Source organism: Python bivittatus, unplaced genomic scaffold (assembly GCF_059951505.1).
Source record: "Python bivittatus isolate LINGU-HERP-01145 unplaced genomic scaffold, Pbiv_v1 ctg000520_np1212, whole genome shotgun sequence".
Classification (NCBI taxonomy): domain Eukaryota; kingdom Metazoa; phylum Chordata; class Lepidosauria; order Squamata; family Pythonidae; genus Python; species Python bivittatus.
Genome location: NW_028277080.1, coordinates 3,743,153 through 3,762,858, shown reverse-complemented (window position 1 = coordinate 3,762,858; position 19,706 = coordinate 3,743,153). Strand labels below are relative to the sequence as shown.

At 37.8% G+C, this 19,706-nt stretch overlaps 1 protein-coding gene across 27 annotated transcripts in view; it reads left to right on the top strand.

Annotated features, from left to right (window-relative positions):
- Nucleotides 1-19,706, top strand: part of SUPT20H (SPT20 homolog, SAGA complex component) — a 61,961-nt gene that overhangs the window by 16,566 nt on the left and 25,689 nt on the right. For all 27 annotated transcript variants that reach the window (XM_088147546.1, XM_088147538.1, XM_088147533.1 and 24 more), the window contains 7 exons: nt 82-138; nt 691-762; nt 9,175-9,332; nt 14,808-14,840; nt 15,600-15,717; nt 17,291-17,399; nt 17,974-18,147. In XM_088147546.1, coding sequence (XP_088003672.1) covers nt 82-138; nt 691-762; nt 9,175-9,332; nt 14,808-14,840; nt 15,600-15,717; nt 17,291-17,399; nt 17,974-18,147 — 721 coding nt within the window. The remainder of the gene's footprint in view (nt 1-81; nt 139-690; nt 763-9,174; nt 9,333-14,807; nt 14,841-15,599; nt 15,718-17,290; nt 17,400-17,973; nt 18,148-19,706) is intronic.

The following is a 19,706-nucleotide window of genomic DNA, read 5'->3' as shown; positions in this document are numbered from 1 at the left end:
TTATTAAAAAAAACTTTTAAAGTAAATTTGTGAAATGCATTTATCCTGATGGCCGTTTATATATTTTTGTCTTTCTATTAGTGTGTTGATATGTGGAAACAGAATCCCTGCTATTTGACTGCACCATCTGAAGTAGATGTAAGTTTACAGATTTACTAATCTTTCTTTCTATCATTCAAGCTGGTGAAGAGGTCTAGGTGAAATCCTAAGCCTGCTTGCTATATTGTGCCATTTTGATTTGTTCTAATAAAAGCATTGCCTAATTATGGATTACTTAGCCATTATTTAAAATATTTATTGTATCTAGAGATGAAGGATTCTTTTGATAATGTCTATAAATTTGTCATGACAGTTATGATTTTCTGGGAACGTTATATCCTCCCTATTTCTAAAGATCTACATAATTACAAGTAACCTAAAAAAACCCTCATTATAATCATGTATAATCAACTGGTTAATTCAGGACAGATAATCTTTCAGATTGAAAGGACCAGCTAGAATAGGGCTGAGTGTCTTTTGGGCTCCAACGGAATTATCTGAAGAACTGTTTGTTTAGATTGCTTTAAAATAGGTAGTATGATGATAGTTTTAAAAAATAACTATGTAATATTATTACTTATTTACTTCGCACCTTATTCAAGTGTTGCTTTTATCCACTTGCACTTTAATTCAATTTTCATATATATCAAGGTGGAAAAATATGCTAAAGTGGAAAAATCCATCAAATCTGATGACTCACAACCAAGTGTCTGGCCGATTCATGTGAGTAATAGATTTTTAGTTGATTTCCAATAACTATTTCTTTAGAAAAAAAGGGAACATAATAAACAGTTTGTTCATGATTGTGTTTAGGTGGCTAAAAAAGAATTCTAAAGACTGTTTTCAATTATTATTCATTAAAAGAGAAAAATGATCTTGTGAATTATTCAAGTGTGCAACTTCTTAGCACTGGAAGGTAATTACATAGGTGCTGCTATTGATTGTGTGAATAAACCAGTTTATTGTGTTCAGGACTAGATTGCCTCTGAACTATAGGTGCTGTACAGTCAAAGAATATGTGATTGGTTGTCCAACAATGGTCAAGTGTGTTTCAGATATTAATGTTTAAAGGAGTAAATAAGATGAAGATTAATTGATGTTATTGTTTTACAATAACAGCCATCATTTTTAACATGTATTAACATTTATTAAATAACATCAGTTATTGTTTTTTTCTTTGGTATGCATGAACATAGTATCATGGAATCATAGCTTTGGGAGGGACCTTGGATGTCTTCTAGTCCAATACCCTAAACAAGACAGGAATCCTTAGACTGTCCCAGACAAATGGCTGTTCAACTTTTGTTTGAAAACCTCTAGTGATGGAGCACCCACAGCTCCAGGAGGCTACTTAATATCTATTTCGGACTCAGGAAATTCTTCCTTATTTCAAGTTTGCATTTTTCTCTCTAAAGCTTCCATCTGCTGGTTCTTGTCTTGCCCTTGGGCACTGTGGAGTATAAGCCCATACTCTCTTCTCTGTGACAGCCCTTCAAGTTTTGGAAGACTGCCCCTTAGCCTTTTCTTCTTTAGTCTAGACATACTAAGTTCTTTTAACTGTTCTTCATAGCCTTCAAGTTCCTCACCATCTTTATTGCTGTTCTCTGCACTCTTTCCATTTCCTCAGAATCCTTCATGTATTGTGGCAATCAAAACTCTACATGGTATTCCAGGTGCAGTGTAGTATTCCAGTATGACCAGTGCAGCACAGAGCAGATCTCAACATTATTCCTCTATTGATCTTGCCCCCAAGATTGTATTGGCTCTTTTGGCAGTTGCAGCATATTGCTGGCTCATACTTAATCTGTAGTCTACAAGGACACTCAGATCCTTCTCACAAATATGACAGCTGAACCAAGTACCGCTATCTTGTACATCTGATTTTCCTATCTAAATCCAGAACCCTACATTTCTTGCCATTGAATTGCATTTTGTTGGAAAAGGCCAAATGTTCAAGTCTCTCAAGATCCTTTTGAATGTTTCTCCATTAAGAACCACTTGTTAGGTATGGTTGTTCAAACAACTTCAAATCCATCTGGTAGTGGTATTGCCCATCCCAAATTGTTCCATTTTTATCAAGAAAGAGGTTATGGTCAGTTACTGAAGTCTAGGTACACTATATCCACAGCATTCCCTTAGTTTACTGATTTAGTCACTTTGTCAAAAAAAAAAAAAAAAAAGGCAATAAGAATAGTCTAGCATGACCTATTTTTAGCAAACCCATGTTTGGTTCTAGTCATCACTCTGGTTCTTTCTAAGTGCTTGCAAACCCACTAAGTGCTTGATGACATTTTCTAGGATTCCCCAAATATTGATGTCAATATTCTTTAATTTTCTGGGTCCACTTTTTCCCCTTTTTTAAAAGATTGGAACAATGTTACTAGCGGTCCTCGACTTATGACGGCTATCGGGACCGGAATTTCTATCAGTAAGCAATGCAGTTGTAAAGCACGAACGCATTGCTTAACGATGGCAATCCCCGCAGTCCCGGTTGCTGTTGTTAACTGAATCCCACAGTTGTAAAGTAGGCAACTTCCTGCTGGCTTCCCACAACCAAAGTCAGTGGGAAAGCTGGCAGGAAGTTGCAAGTCCCAGGCCCACAGGCAGGTAAGTGGCTGCTGTTGCGGGGGGAGGGTGCAAGGGAGTGGGGGAGGGTGTGTATGAGAGGAACTGTGTGGGTCAGGGAGGGTGTGTGAGAGGCACCACACAGGTCAGGGAGGATGCATGAGGGTCCATGAGAGGTGCCACGCAGGTAGGGGAGAATGCATGAGGGTGCACAAGAGGCAAGGCACCATGCACGGGGAGGGTGCATGAGAGGTACCACATGAGTTTGGGAGGAGGTACATGGGTGCGTGGGTGCGTGAGAGGTACTGCATAGATTGGGGAGGGTGTGTGCAAGAGGTGCTGCACAGGTAGTGGAAAGTGTGTGGGGGTGCAACATTGGTCAGGGAGGATGCGCAAGAGGCACCACTCAGGTTGGGGAGGATGCAGTGCAGTGCAGGTCAGTGAGGGAATATGGTGGTGTGTGATTGGCCAGCATGGCACGAGCGCAGAGGGGCTGTGGGAAGGTGCGTGGGTGGAGGAGACTTACCCAAGCAATTTGTCATCTTCCCTGCCAGCTTCCCCTTTGACTTTCTGGGGAAGCCAGCATGGAAGGTTGCAAATGGCAATCATGATTGCAGGGCGCTTGGCAACTGGTTGTAAGTGCAGACAGGTTGCCAAGCACCCAGATTGTGATTACATGACCACGGGGATTCTGAGACAGCCACAACTTTGAGGACTGGTCATAAGTCTCCTTTTTTAGCACCGTCATAACTTCGAATGGTCACTGAACAAATGGCCATAAGTCAAGGGCTACCTGTAGCCTCTGTCCACTGTTTTGGCACTTGCTTGTACTCAAGGAGTTCTCAAAGATTATACTTAATGTTTCTGACATCACATCCACAAATTCCTTTAGCACCCTGGGATATAATTCATCTGGCCCTGGTGATTTGGATGCACTTCCTTCCCAATTTTGACCTGCATTTTTCTTCTCCCCTCACTCTCCATGGTGCACCTTGTAATAGATTGGACCACTTTTTCTTTTTGTAAAAAGACAAATGCAAAATAAGAATTAAGCAGTTCAGCCTTCTCCTTGCAACTTGTCCATCACCATCTTGCCCTCTCCTCCAACCAATGGGCTGATCATTTTCTTGACTTTCCTGCATATACCCAAATAAGTCTTTTTTGTTATTTTTGGCATTTGTTGCAAGACTCAGCTCATCCTGAGTCTTAGCCCTTTTGGCGCTGTCCTTACAGATTTAGGCTATTTCGTGATATTCTATTTTTATTATATGCTTCTCTTTCCATTTTTTAAACTTGTCTTTTTATTGGTTTATTGGAGAGCTCCTTATGTAACCATGCTGGTTAGTTCTCTCCCATTTTTCTTTGTCTTTTTTGTGCCTTAACTATCTGATTTTTCATGATTTCCCAAACCTCCTGAACTCCCTTAGCTTATTGAAGTCAGCTCTCTTCAAATCTGGAAGTCCAGTATAGTTGATCGTCTGGTTCCCTCCTCTACCTTTTGGTCAATGAAGTTGTCTGCAACGCACATAAATAATTTGTTGGGTCTCCTTCTGACTGTAGAGTTTGATTCTCATTTGATATTGGTGTAGTTGAAATAACCGATTACCATAGTGGTGTGTTTCCTTGGACACCTTGCCATGTGCTTTGCAAAAAATACATTATATCTTTTCCTTGGTTGGTTGGCCTGTAATATACACCAGAACAATGTCATTGTTGTTTCTTTTTTCTCCTGGATGTTTTTGGCAGGGTTTTAACCCTCAATGTCACAAATTTTCATATAGGTGTAGTCATTCTTTAAGTATAATGCAACTCCCCTTTTCCATTTTGTTGGGTCTGATTCTGTGGAACAAATTATATCCTTTTAGTACTATATTCCAATCATGGGTTCCCTCCCACCAGGTCTCAGTAATGCCAACAATGTCATATTTCCCACTCTGCACTAGGACTTCAAATTCTGCCTGTTTGTTCCCCATACTCTGAGCATTGTTGTATAGACCTCTGAACACCAATGGATGGGGTTAATTATTCTAACCATGCTCAAGAAGCAGGAAATCTTTTTTCTGTCTCCTTTATGATTGTGTTCCTCCCAGTTTAGTTTCTTGCTTAGCTCAAGTTGCACTCTTCTCTTTTTTTAAAAAAAATCCTATTAACTAACACTTTTTACTAGATATGTGCAAAAAACAGAAAGCATTTTTTTTTTGAGGTGGGAAAAAAACAACACCGCTTGAAAGGCTCTGTCAAGACAAGGTTCAAAGTGATGGATCAGCTGCTGTTCCCCAAGATTATGTGGGATGATAATCTATGCTGAGTGCTACCTACCACCCAAATTGCAGAAAAGTTGGCCAAGGGGATGATTTTGTTACCTAGGCTGCAGCTCTTCTTCCTGTCTTTCAAGGTTATTCTTACAGCCCATTACACTCATAGATAATCAGGTTGGGAGGCATGTAGGGCCTTAAAGGTAACAACCAGCACCTTGAATCATACCTAGAAGCTATCTGGCAACCAGTGCAGCTCCTGAAGGAACAGGATCATCTTAGTAAACCAGAATATACTCATCACTGCTCAAGCCAGTGTGATACAGCTGTTTTCTGTATTTGGTATAGTTTCTGAATGTTGTTCCAGGACAGCCTCATGTACTGTAGAGCACATTACAGTAATCAAATAGTTATGACTGCGATCAAGGCCTCCCAATACAGGAATAGCAGTTGGTATACCAAATGCTCCTGTGTGACTGTCACATTGAGCAGGAGCTGTGAGTCTAGGAGGCCCCCCAAATTATCAACCACCTCTGAATGGGGGAGTACAACTCCATTCAGAATCAAAGATGATATTTCTCCAGAGTTGTTAGAACCATAAACCCAAAGGCATTCCATCATGGAAGGATTCAGTCTGAGGCAGTTCCTCCCCATTCAGATCCTGACAGCCTCCAAGCACTTCTACCGCATCATTTGTTCAGGTTGGGATCAAGATGTAACATTGAGTATCATGAGGATACTAAACCCCGTGCCAAACTTCCCCAATGGTTTAAAGAGAAGCAGGGAGAGGAAGAGCACTGAGGCACCCCAAAAACTAGAGGTCTCCAGGTGAATCTCTCCTCTCCCCCTAATTTGAATTGCCTCTTCAGGAAGGAGAATTGCTGCAAGACAGTGTCTCCACTCCAATCCTCAGAGATGGCTCAGAAGGAAGCTATATATGATGGGATTGGATGCTGTTGAGAGATCAAGTACATCCACTTCTCATTTAGTGGTGACCTTGTTTAGCAACCATTTGCAAATACAACAGTAATTAAAAAAATCATTTTCTAACCAATGCACACATTTATGGCTAAATGACAACAAAAGCCTTCTTAAGTTCTGGTCAACTTCAGGCAGCAGCATGAGCTAGCCTGAGGTTTCTAATCAACTAATTAAGATCACAGAGCTGAGCTTCTTAACTTGTGGTTAGAACTTTTTAGGGAAGCACTGTCTGTGGAGAAAAGCAGCTCAGGAGGAGATGGCTTGTTTAAGCAATCTCTCTGCCCTGCAAGGAGGCAAAAAAAAAACCCAACACAGGTCAGGCACAGGACACAGTAGGAAAGAACTTTATCTGACAACCACTGATCTTTGCAGCATCTCTCTCTCTCCCAGTCATGTGTTCACTTAGTGACCATTTTGCTTCTGATTTAAGGAAAGGATTGTGGTCGCTAAATGAAGAGAGGTTGTAGGGCCAAGAGGATTTCACTCCCTGATTTTGGTCTCACCATAGGTCATCCACAAGCACGACTAATGCAGTTTCCATGCTGTACCCTTGATCTTACTGTCAAGGGTCCAAATAATTTAGTTCCTCTAGGGTTCTAGGATGTGACTGGTCAAATCTATGAATTTCATGGCAGTGTGAGAATTTGAACTTGGATCTCCATAATCCTAATCTAATGCCTGTTTAAGAATGCCTGAAAAAGCAGGTATTCTTTGGGAGCTTTGTTGTGTTGCAGGTATAAGGGACATTTTGTCTTCATTCCTATCCTTTATAATTAACAGCATTATGTTTGAATAAAAAAGAGTAAACTGACACCTAAATGGTGGTATTTTGGAATATTTGGCTGTGGCCAAATAATATTGTCAAATTGACAATAATAATAATTGTCAATTTGAATATCAGTGTTTTAGCTAGTTAGGTGTGGCTAATGTTAGACATTTCTAAGTTGCCTAGAGCCAATAAGGGTAGTGGGAGGCACCTATTATTTTAAAATTAATACGTTTATGGACAATTCAAGAACATAACTTCTTGATTTTAATCATTAATATTAGTATAGAAACAAATATAAATATAAAAAAGAATTAGTGTGCTGAAGTCATTAGCCTACCTTATATATAAGTTGAAACCCCATCCAAGTAGCCACTCCTTACAGTTATTCAAGTTTGGTAATCCAGTGGCATAGCAAGGATGAGCTTGTTGAACAAGATACTGGTAGAATTAGAAAGATCTAGGGCATCGGCCCAGAGTCATTGGGAGTTGGATGGCATATAAATTTAATAAATTATTATTTAACATTTGACCTCCAGCAGAAGAAACAGCTGTCTTCCCTGTTGAGATGTAATGATTGCCATTCTGGCCAAATTTAAAAATAGTAGAATAGCTGAGTACAAGTGTTTGAACTTGTGTGTTTAACTCTTTACCAGCATAGGAACTAGGGAAGGTTCCATCTTTCCCAAGCCTTCTGTTTCTGTTCTTAGATGTCTCCATAACAATACAAATAGTGACAATCTAGTGGAAATCCATTTAAAGATAGACTTAGAACCATTAATTTGACCATTAACTGGGGGTAGCTTAGGAAGAGCACTGGTTAATTAAAATAAGCAGCTGCTTCATGGAGATTCAGCCATAACCCAGTACCAGCTTTCTTATGAGGAGTCACATTTTTATGGTCACTTGAAAGGAGAATTAATTCATTGTCTTATCTATTTCTTCCTAATAATATATATAATAAATTGTTTAGGCCAACAGATAGTAGAGTAAATGTTCCATAAATTTTAAAGCAGTGCAGAAAATAGGAACTTTCAGAGAAAATTGAAATATGTGGCATACTTTAACATCCTTGGTAGATAAACAGTCTTTATTGCTTTATAAAATATATTATGTATAATTTGCTTTTTCTATAAAAGTATTTTTGATATATAAAACTGAGTGGCATTTATTCAGGCAATAATTATATTTTGCTTGAATTTGCTGTGAAATGTGTTTAACTTATTACAAACTGCTAAATTTTAAAGACACTGACATTTCTTCATTTTGGCCTACTTAAGAGAAGCAGGAAGACAAATTAACATTAAAAACAAAAACCAACATTACAGTAAAATAAATAAAGCAGTCTATTCTGGATTATGACTTTCTATTTCAAGTGATAGCACTAATTCTTAGGGGAAAAAAGGAGGAAAACAAACAAGGCTTAGAGTACACATTATACCACCTGAATCTCATTTTTCTTATTTCCATTAAGTTTGAAAGTTTTCCCTGTGTTGGGATAAACTTCTCAGCCCTTCCACATTTTACTTTATATCTTGATTTAGTATAAGTATTTAGGAACAGATCAGCTTCTTTCACATCTGAACTGTTATGTTTTATTTAAAATATTTTCTTTGTTGAAGTTCTTTTCATCACTGTCCTTCACAAATTTAGAATGAAATACATTTTAGAAGAGCAAGTAAATTTCAAATATGTTAGTGCTGTTTGTGCAACATACAGCCCATTTAGCCACTAACTTAGTCAGATTTTAATGGATCTGAAAGAATGCAACTATGTTATCTGGGCCCAAAGTCATTTTTGGAATGACAGGGTTCTTGCCTATTTTCTTCAGGATGTTTCAGGTATGCTGTAAGTGCTGGCAGTAGGAGAATACCAATTCTTTCCCTATGACTCAGACAGAAAGCAGTGGGAGTGGAAGGAAAAATGGAGAATAAATGGGGGAAAAAAGAAACAAAAAAACAATGCTACTGGTACCTTCTTTCCCACCCTCTTCTATACTGCATCATGCAACATCTGCTTTGTAGTATTCACTTTGCTGATCTCTGCCTGTGTGGCTACAGAGGACAGAAGACAAGTTACTAATGGGAGCACTGAAAAACATCCCATCCTTCTGCCACTCCCCTCAACTTTCAGGGCATTCCTTCCCAACAGTCCCTGAGAAGAAACCCATTCTCAGGCTCCTTAAAAAGAAAACAAATTATTTAAATGAAGCAGAAAAGTACTATTAAAATACTTTAGCAGTCTCAAAAACAAGTTTCACAAGGTAGATGGCAGTCTTGAAGAGGGACATAAGAGGACATTGGATACATACATAAGAGGATGTTGGATTTAGGTTTTTATATTGCACAGTAATCTTGTCCATTACCAAGATAAGCATGTCATCCAAACACAGTTTAGGAAGACACTTATACTTACCTGGCAGGGGAGATACCATGATCACTTGTTTATATTGTATTCTCAAAAGTCCCAAAGTTTTGCTGTTCTCAGAGCAACTATATAATAGGCTAAGCACATCATAAATATATGTTGTATAGTATCTGCTTTTATAAGTCTTTTTCTATTTGATAGGAAGTGAAAGATGATTACGTCTTTGAATGTGAAAGTGGCAATTATTTTCAGAAAACAAAACTGACAATTTTTCAGTCACTTGGAAATCCATTATACTATGGTAAAATACAAACTCTTAAAAATGATGAAGATAATGAAAGTCCAACAACTCTATCACAGTAAGTGGCATTAATCTTTCAGTTTTAGAGAAAAGCATTAATTTTAACTTTAGATAATTTTTTTGCGGATATTAGCTAAAACATCTTTGCATGTTTAGCAGGTAAAGAAAGTCTTCTAAAATGTAGGCTGTCCTTTATTAATGTGCAAATTATTGAAAAAAATAATTTAAGAACTCACAGTGTTTGAACATAATGAAAAATTATAGCTTATGTATGAATACCAATAAAGCATTTCATTAGTTCAATGAGTTTAGGTAACCTTAGTCTCACATATTGCCTCCCAGAATGAAGATTGTTTCCATTTAACTAAACTTAATTAAACTTGTTCTATTGCAGGGGTGGGCATCTTTTTCACCTTGTGGATCACAATAGATTCTGGATCAGAGGCTGTTGCATGCATGCCTATATACATGCCAGAATTTGCATATATATAGAATCACAGAATTGTGGAATTATAGAGTTGAAAGGGGCCATTTAAATCACCAAGCTCAACTGCCATATCAGTGCTGAAATTGAAATTAAAGCATCCCAGATAGATGTCTGCCTTGAACATATGCATGGAATTGGTTAATTGATTCCATGGTTGAACAGCACTTATTGTTATGACCCTCTATATGCTAGAATTGGAATCTGCTTTCCAGTAATTAAAATCCATTATTCTTAGTCTGGCACTCTGGAACAAGAGACAACAGGTCTTAACCTTCTGCATGATACCCTTCTAGGTAACTTGAAGAATGCTATCATATCCACATCTCAGTAATTTTTTCTGAAGACTAAAAATACCCAACTTCTTCAGCCTCTCTTCATAGATCTTGTTTTTCAGTATACTGATAACTTTTGTTGCCATTTTCTAAACTTTTTCTGTTTGTCTGAAATGTTTTTAAGTGTGGTGTCCAGAACTGGGTACTGTACTTGAGGTTGGGTCTGAGCTAATAGAATACTGGTAGTCCTCATTTAGTGACTGCAGTTGGTTCTGACAACTTGGTCATTAGGCAAAATGGTGGCTAAGTGAACATTGATGGGGAGAGAGAGAGACTGGGAAGATCACTGGTTGCTGCCATCTCATTCAAGTAAGCTTCTCTCCTACATGTCCTGTGCCTAACCCATTTCCCTCCCCTTTTTTTGGCCTCCTTGCAGGGGGAAGAGGTTGCTTAAACAAGCTGTCTCTTCCTGAGCTGCTTTTCTAATTGCAAGTTAACAAGCTCCCTCTGTGATCTTACTTAGTTGATTAGAACCCTCCAGTCCCCTGGCACTGCTGCCTGAAACTGACCAGACTTTAATCAATTTCACACTGAAGGCTTTTGTTGTGAAGCACAAGAAATTTGGTTGTAAATATGTGCGTTGGTTGGAAAACGATTTTTTTTATTGCCATTTAATACCGTTGTATTTGCGAAGTCGCTACCCAAGGCAGTTCCTAAATGAGAACTACCTGTACAGTAAAAAAATTACTTCCTGCTATTTGGAATATACACGTCTGTTTATGCATCTTAAATTGTATTTGCTCTTTTGGCAATCAATCTTATGCTGTATCAAATTTGAAGTAAATTATTTTTTTAATATATTTTTCACAAGTGTCGTTATCAAGCTAGGTATTGCCCATCCTATACCAGTGCATTTGATTTTTATGTCTCAAATGGAGAACTTTGCAGCTACTTCTGTTACATTTTATTCTGTTACTTTCAACCCAATCAAAATAGTTCTGAATTTTACTTTTGTCTTCTGTGGTATTAGCTGTTCTATCCAATATATCTTCAACAACTTTTATGAGCATTTCTTCCACCAAGAGTAGAGAACCCAAATTCAATTCATATGTATTCCACTTGATATGTCTTTCCAGTCTGATGAGCCATTGTTGTTATTCATAGTTGTCATAGTGGAACTATGTTGTCATAGTGGAACACACTTTTTGTTGGATGGAACCAACAAATTAAAATAGTAGCTGAATAAACTCTGCCTTTTCTTTGTTATTTGTTAACTTTTTGCTATCTTCATTGAATGGGTGATAGTACTGATTCTTTTACTTTTATTTTGAACATACATACCTAAGTAAATTCTTTTTGTAATGTTTACCATTCTTTTCTTACCTTAGCTCATTCTCAACTTTCAGTTTCTTGACACTAGCTCTGCAGTTCTGTGTTACCTGTCTTGACTCTTTGTGATCTGGCTTTTTTTCATTTTCAGTTTGTGTCCTTGATTTATTTTCAGATCTTCAGTAATTTTTTAACTGCACTGGCTTCTTCTGCTGTCCTAGATTTTGTTTCCTCATTGGCACTGTTTGCAATTGTACTTTTGGCATTTTTTCCTTTAGGAGCCATCACCCGTCCTGAGATTTTTTTCCCTAGTAGCTTCTTCTGCCATGAGATCCTCTTAATTGCTGTAAATTTATTAACTTCCAAGATACATATTTAGTAATGCTCAGTTTTAGTTTCCCTTAAAATCAAGAACTCGAGCATTATGTGGCCACTTTTCAACAGTATTTTTGCTACATGCAACTGTGTTTTTTGATTGCAGTACCCACTCTTGCACACACTGTACATTTGTTCTCTGGTCCCGTCTTCCAGTGATCTTCTTCAACGTCACTGGGAAGAAGAGAGGATTTCCCTCACTTTCCTCCATCCTATTTGGCAGATGAGTGTTTTTTTGTTAGGAAGCCAGCAATTTGGTTTCTAGTTGTTCTTCCAGTTTGAGCAGGGATTTTTAGAGGGGATAAAATGTTATCCCCCTCTCTCCTGATAATCTGTTCTTGCTGGCTGATAGGGAAAAAAATGTTCTTCATTGCTTTGCTGGCCTCACTCTGCAGCTGGAGATTGTGCAAACTATGGATTGCCCACCCCTGGTTTACTGAAACCTAAATCAAAGTTTGAAGTTGGAATTTTTTAATAATATTGTCTGTTGTCCAAATTCATTCTTGCAGCAATAAACCATAAATTATCATTACAGCTGAATCCAGTCCCTAAGATTATGAATTCAAAGTTGGCCAGGCAATCTGATGGTCGGATAAAAGTCTGATTTGGTCAAATGTTTAAAGCTCAATATTTTGCTATCAGCCTATACCGTGGGGCAAAAAAGTATTTAGTCAGCCACCAATTGTGCCAGTTCTCCCACTTAAAAAGATGAGAGAGGCCTGTAATTTTCATCATAGGTATACCTCAACTATGAGAGACAAAATGGGGGAAAAAATCCAGAAAATCACATTGTCTGATTTTTAAAGAATTTATTTGCAAATCATGGTGGAAAATAAGTATTTGGTCAATATCAAAAGTTCATCTCAATACTTTGTTATATATCCTTTGTTGGCAATGACAGAGGTCAAACATTTTCTGTAAGTCTTCACAAGGTTTTCACACACTGTTGCTGGTATTTTGGCCCATTCCTCCATGCAGATCTCCTCTAGAGCAGTGATGTTTTGGGGCTGTCGCTGGGCCACACAGACTTTCAACTCCCTCCAAAGGTTTTCCATGGGGTTGAGATCTGGAGACTGGCTAGGCCACTCCAGGACCTTGAAATGCTTCTTACGAAGCCACTCCTTCGTTGCCTGGGCGGTGTGTTTGGGATCATTGTCATGCTGAAAGACCCAGCCACGTTTCATCTTCAATGCCGTTGCTGATGGAAGGAGGTGTTCACTCAAAATCTCACGATACATGGCCCCATTCATTCTTTCCTTTACACGGATCAGTCGTCCTGGTCCCTTGGCAGAAAAACAGCCCCAAAGCATGATGTTTCCACCCCCATGCTTCACAGTAGGTATGGTGTTCTTTGGATGCAACTCAGCATTCTCTCTCCTCCAAACACGACAAGTTGAGTTTAGACCAAAACGTTCTACTTTGGTTTCATCTGACCATATGACATTCTCCCAATCCTCTTCTGGATCATCCAAAGGCTCTGTAGCAAACTTCAGACGGGCCCGGACATGTACTGGCTTAAGCAGGGGGACACGTCTGGCACTGCAGGATTTGAGTCCCTGGCGGCGTAGTGTGTTACTGTTGGTAGCCTTTGTTACTTTGGCCCCAGCTCTCTGCAAGTCATTCACTAGGTCCCCCCATGTGGTTCTGGGATTTTTGCTCACCGTTCCTGTGATCATTTTGACCCCACAGGGTGAGATCTTGCGTGGAGCCCCAGATCGAGGGAGATTATCAGTGGTCTTGTATGTCTTCCATTTTCTAATGATTGCTCCCACAGTTGATTTCTTCACACCAAGCTGCTTGCCTATTGCAGATTCAGTCTTCCCAGCCTGGTACAGGTCTACAATTTTGTTTCTGGTGTCCTCTGACAGCTCTTTGGTCTTGGCCCTAGTGGAGTTTGGAGTGTGACTGTTTGAGGTTGTGAACAGGTGTCTTTTATACTGATAACAAGGTCAAACAGGTGCCATTACTACAGGTAACGAGTGGAGGACAGAGGAGCCTCTTAAAGAAGTAGTTACAGGTCTGTGAGAGCCAGACATCTTGCTTGTTTGTAGGTGACCAAATACTTATTTTCCACCATGATTTGCAAATAAATTCTTTAAAAATCAGACAATGTGATTTTCTGGATTTTTTCCCCCATTTTGTCTCTCATAGTTGAGGTATACCTATGATGAAAATTACAGGCCTCTCTCATCTTTTTAAGTGGGAGAACTTGCACAATTGGTGGCTGACTAAATACTTTTTTGCCCCACTGTATGGAATTTCGATGACACATAATAAACTTGATGGCTATATCTACTATGATTTCTAAAAATATCCACTGTATATATTCTGAAAATTGCAGCTGTATTTTTATGAGAGAGAGACAGTTATCTGGCAAACTCTTCTTCAGCCCTCCTTCTATACTTCCACCTTTTGGAAGAACAGGAATTTTTCATACATCAGTGCTATGTATGTTCAGTTGAAAAGGCAGGGCTCAATAAATGAAGTCAGGAAGGATGGTGTATAGCAGAATAAGTTCAGAAGGAGTAGTAGAGGTGTCAATGGATTGATTTGGGAAATATTTGTTTGGCGAAAGTGACTTAAGGAGTGGGGTGGCTGTCATACAGGTTCTTTGGCATAAAAGTGTAGCTAGAATCCTGGTGAATCAGACCACATTTAGTCCAGCATCCTTTGCCAACAGTGAAAGGATGAAATATCTCTAAACCCTGCAAGTACATGCACTGTTGATGCTTTCTAATATTAGATGTTGCAAAATAGTCTTGTTCTGAATATGGAGGATATATTTATCTGGGATAGCCAGTATCCATTTATTACGTTTATACTCCTTTCCTTCTCCAAAGAATGAAAGGTAGTGATCTTTCTTGTAATTTCTCCCCTTCCTTCCCATTGTGAAATAATTTAGTTTGAGAGAAGGAATTAGCCAGTGAGCCATCTGAGATAAGATACTACTTGAAGTTGGGTTTCCCACTGTTAAGCAAACACCATGTATGTTCAGCTCAGTTGATCTGGCAGGTATAATCTATACTGTATACTTACCTTGTCTTTAATTAGTATATTATGTTGTTTACAGTTTTCTTATTGGCTCAAAGTCAGAAGCAGAAAGGTAAGTACCTGATCACTGTTTGCATGATTCTACAGGTAGCTAGGTTTTTGCTCTTGCAAAAACTCCCCAGATTGGCCTCATATATCTTTTGTCCTTTCCCTTGGAAATGAAGTCTATCCTGAAACTTGAGGTCTTGTGTAGTGGGAATATACCTGACCCATCAAATCAATACATTTTCAGAATTGGATAGTGTGTCTCTTGTGTTTTGCTCTGGAATTAGCACTCATTTTTAGTGTGGGGGTGAAAGGTTAGGATGTTATTCAGACTGGTTTTATTCTGTGTGGCACAGAATGTTTTGCAGAAAAATTAGCAAAATAACTGAAATAAAGTTCTAAAAGATAGGTATAACTTTTTATATTTATTGATTAAATTGCACACTCTGTATTTCGAACTGCCCATTACTCCCTTGGTTACTTTCATTTGTTACCCATGCTCTTCTTGTCATTATATAATAACAACATAGGTACTATTTTTGGACTCCTAAACTCAGAATAGAGAAATCTGCTGAATTAGATTTCTTTCTAAAATATGATTGTGTAGAAAAGTAGAATATCTTCCACAGAGAATACTTTTAGTAAGCATTGTATCTAAAATACACTGTTTTAATTCAGTCCCTTGATTTATGAATGAGTAGTAATAAATAGCCAATGGAAATTCACAAATAAGCAGGTCTCTGTAATTGTTCAGTATCTGGATAGATTCACATGCCCTTAGAAATTCTGCGATTTCACGAAAGTCTTTTTTAATCTCATGTTACAGAGTAGTCAATCAGTACCAGGAGCTGGTTCAAAATGAAGCTAAATGTCCTGTGAAGATTTTTCATAACTCAAGTGGATCAATCCATCTCAGTCAACTTTCTCCTGGAAAGGAAATAGAAGTAAGTTAATTCCAGATATTAGAGGATAGTTTTGCACCCTTAAAAATATTTCACTTTCATTTAAGTCCTGTCTAAAAAACATACAAATTCACTTTCTCTTAGTGACTTAATTACTTGACTTTTGCCTATTTATTCCTTAGATGTGTTGCATTATTATAATCTGGTACTAGTATGTAACAAAGTACGTACTCTATGTTATCATTTGCTTTCATGGGATACAAAAAGTTGACATTATTGTTTATTTTAGCTCTCCTTCAAGTGGAGAGAAGCAAAATGAAAGCAGGGGCATGTGCATCAGCCTGAAGGTCATTCACAATAAGCCAGAATTTTCCAGAATTCTTAATTATTGTGATGTGCAGATATAGTCAATGCTTTTTGTGTTGCCTAGAAAAGACATCAAGAAAATGTTTGTCTGTTGGTCATAGATCTTTGAGGTCAGTTATTTGGAATATGCTGAATTCTCCGACTTGGATCAGTACCTCACATTCTCAGACCTCAGCTTTCAAAACTTGGCAAAGGAAAAAGTCTCCCTAGTTTGCAAAAGGCATCTTGAATCTGGCATAGTTAAAAGAAACAAAGCTACATGATTCCCCTCTTTTTCTCAGCTGCCCATTGTTATACAACAGCTGATTACAGCACCTGTTGGGAGTTTCCCTGGCTGCAGAAACTAGATTTAAGTCAGTAATCTGGCACTAGAATTGAAAGCTCAAAGGATTTTAGACTACTGAGGGTGAGAGCTTGAGGAGAAACATTTGTAAAGTTGAGATTGGAGTTTACTTTCCTTCAGAAATTAAGCCTTTTTCCTAATCTTTTATACTGTATGTACCTTAACAAACAAAACATTTGCAGATATGAATATCACCTTCGTTGACAGAAAAAAAAAGAAAAATATTCATCTGGAAAAGAAAAATAAGTGATGGGAAAATAGTGAAGATATCTGACACTCTAGGTGCTAAACTTAACTGAAACAATTGGGATAGATTTAAAGATGAAAAGACAAGAGCTGGGTGGATTCTTTCTTTTAGCAACTTCAGAAAACAAGTTCAATTTTTAATAAAAATGATAATATGACAGCCTATATCATAACCCATTTAATATCATCAGTCTTTGTTAAATGCTTCAGAATTGAATTATGTAGAATTAAGCTTTTAAAAAGTATTCTGGTAGATCACTTTGTGGCTGTATGGAACTGAATTACCTTCTAGGCTCTGGGCCCAAAGTTTATATGATTATAAACATATAGGATGAAAGTGTTGACAATGTAGAGACAATATGTTTCTTGGTTTGACTGGTTTGATAAAAATAACTTATTTAGGTAAAGCGACCTCTCTTTAGAAATACAATAAATGACTGAGGAAAACTCTTTCTACTAGTAGTGTTTATGTGAACCCCACCCCTGAGAGAATGCAGATACAGTGATTTTGACTGGAATGTCAGTTTCCTTATTTGTTTGTTAGTATTATCTCAGTGTAGTCAGAAGAACATTTCTCCTGACTCCAAGGGACTTTCTGAAGGATATTGAAGTTTCATGTGTATGGCAACGTAGTTGTGGTTTGTGTATGCTTGCTTTTAGCAACCTGAGGCTGTGTCAGGTTATATTCAGTCTTCAGTGTTGGGGAAAGGTGTGAAACACAGACCACCTCCCATCAAGCTACCTTCAAGTTCAGCAAGCAGTTCTTCAGGTAAATACCTTTTCAAAGCACTTTCCTTTATGTTGAGAAGACATTTGTGGAATAAGTTGTACTTTACTTGCTTAGGATTTGTTACTGAATCTCTTGGGGAATGTGAACATATATTTATAGTCTTATTGATAGGAAAAGTGTGGGCAACTACAAGCAAATTACTCAGAGCACCTTCCCCATGCATAATAAAGTGCCTCCTGTCAATCACCTGATAGATAAGCAGACTGGAAGCTGGGAAAATAGCGCTCTATAGCAGCCTGCCAGAGAGCTGTTTGGTGAGCTGTTTGGAGACAGTTTCCCACAGTGGCAAGGTTGCTTGGAGGGAGGGGTAAAAGCTATACTCAGTTTCCTTCCAGGAGTCTCCCAGGAACAGACAAACTACAATCTAGAGAAGTCACTTATGTTCCAAACAAATACAAAAAAGTGAGCTGGTCTGCATCCTTTTTTGTAGGTAAATATTTGACTGCATAACTAATATGTACTGTAGCAAAACTGGGGGAACAGCTTTAGAAAATGAAATACTCTTTCTGATGTTGGTTCACAGAACATCACATCTATTAATTATGCTTTTCAGGTAATATTTTTAGTCCACAGCAGTCAAGCAGTCATCTCAAATCCCCAACTCCTCCTCCTCCTCCTGCTCTTCCTCCTCCTAAGCCTCCCTGTGTGTCCCGGAAGCAATCTCTGGATCTGAATCAATTGAGCATGCTTTCTTCAGCTTCTGTGTCTCCTGCAAGTGCTTCACAAAGTGAGTCCCGCCCTAAATTCTCCATTAAATCTTCATAGGCTTCTCATGGTAAACTTTCTAACCAACTGTTGTGGAGAAACTAAATATCATGTGTCCTAAATTGTGTATAATTGTGCAGCACAAGGCAGGCCTCTTGTTCACTGTATGTACTTTGTTTGCTGTAACTGTATTTGGTTCTTCTGTATAATTATATATGTATGCACCCTCTGTGTATACGTTTTGATTCATTTTATGCAACCAACATAGGTCTTTCTTTCATACAGCCTGATAATTAATGTGATCATAGAAGTTTCCAAAGTACATATCTTTTCACTAATATGTCAATAGTGGCTCATTAAGACCAATTTTCAATTGCATATTTTAAGCAACTAAAACTTCTTGAATGTCATCAATTGTGGTGCAGTTGTATCTCTGTGTATGTATATAACATGATCAAGTCCCAACCTGGTAATACAATAAAGTTTATAAACTGATTTTTTAAAGCACTCCTATACTGTTTTGCAAATCATTGCTGATGACAAAAGTATAAGAATAGTTTCAGGATAATAATGCCATTTCTTAAATGTCTTCTGAGCTAATTGAAAGCTGGTTTGGATTTTTCAGCAGCATCAGTATTCTAAGTCTGTTAGTATTCTTGTTAATAAAAATAACAACTGAGGGTTTTAAACCACCCTTTGAAATATTTAAATAGATGTATGGGAGGTGGGAAAGGATCCCTTAGAGTATGTTTTAGACAGTTGTCTATTCAGTTCTTTGTCTGCTGCATAATGTAGTTCTTGTGTGTTGCATAATCTAAAATTGGGAGGCTCAATAGATGTCATTTTAATGCCTTCCTGTTTTGCACAAAGAAACCTATAAGGAAGCTTTAATAAATTTTCCAATGATTTGATTCACATAATCCTCACCCCACTCCTTTTCTGTTGCTGGGAAATCCCAGGGATTAGACTGGAAGTCAAAAAAGTTTCCTGGAAGAAGGCAATGTCAAGAAAATTACATGGACATGTCCATGTAATCACCAGGAACCAAAATCAACTTGTGGGGGACTTTGTTTTTTTCTGAATGTAAAAGTGCTGTTGTATACTTTGCTCACAGCTTGTAGACATTCACATTTCTTTCCTTTCTTTCTGCAAGACATGAAAGCTTAAAAAAACAACAAAATTAAAACATCTTAAGCACTTTTGGGTTGTCTTAATTCCATTGATATTATTGCTTCATGCCAATTTTAAATTTTAAATGCAAACATTGCTTGTTGCTTTCTTTCTGTCTGCAAGTTAAGCAAACCAGTTATGGATAATTATTTGTAGTTTCTTTTTCACTGTCCAGATTTTTGCTCAAGCTGCTTTTTTTAATGTTACGGTATTGTGCAGAAGATTTACATGTTGCAATGTTAGATGATTTGTTTATAGCATTTATTTTAAATGCTTTATTTAAATAAATTACTGAAATTGACATGAGACAGTTAGTAGCAGAGAGGTGATGTAAATGTGTCAACAATGTTAGAATGATTTAAAGAAATAAATAGAACTGGAGTTGCAGATTAAGTATAGTGATATTTCCAT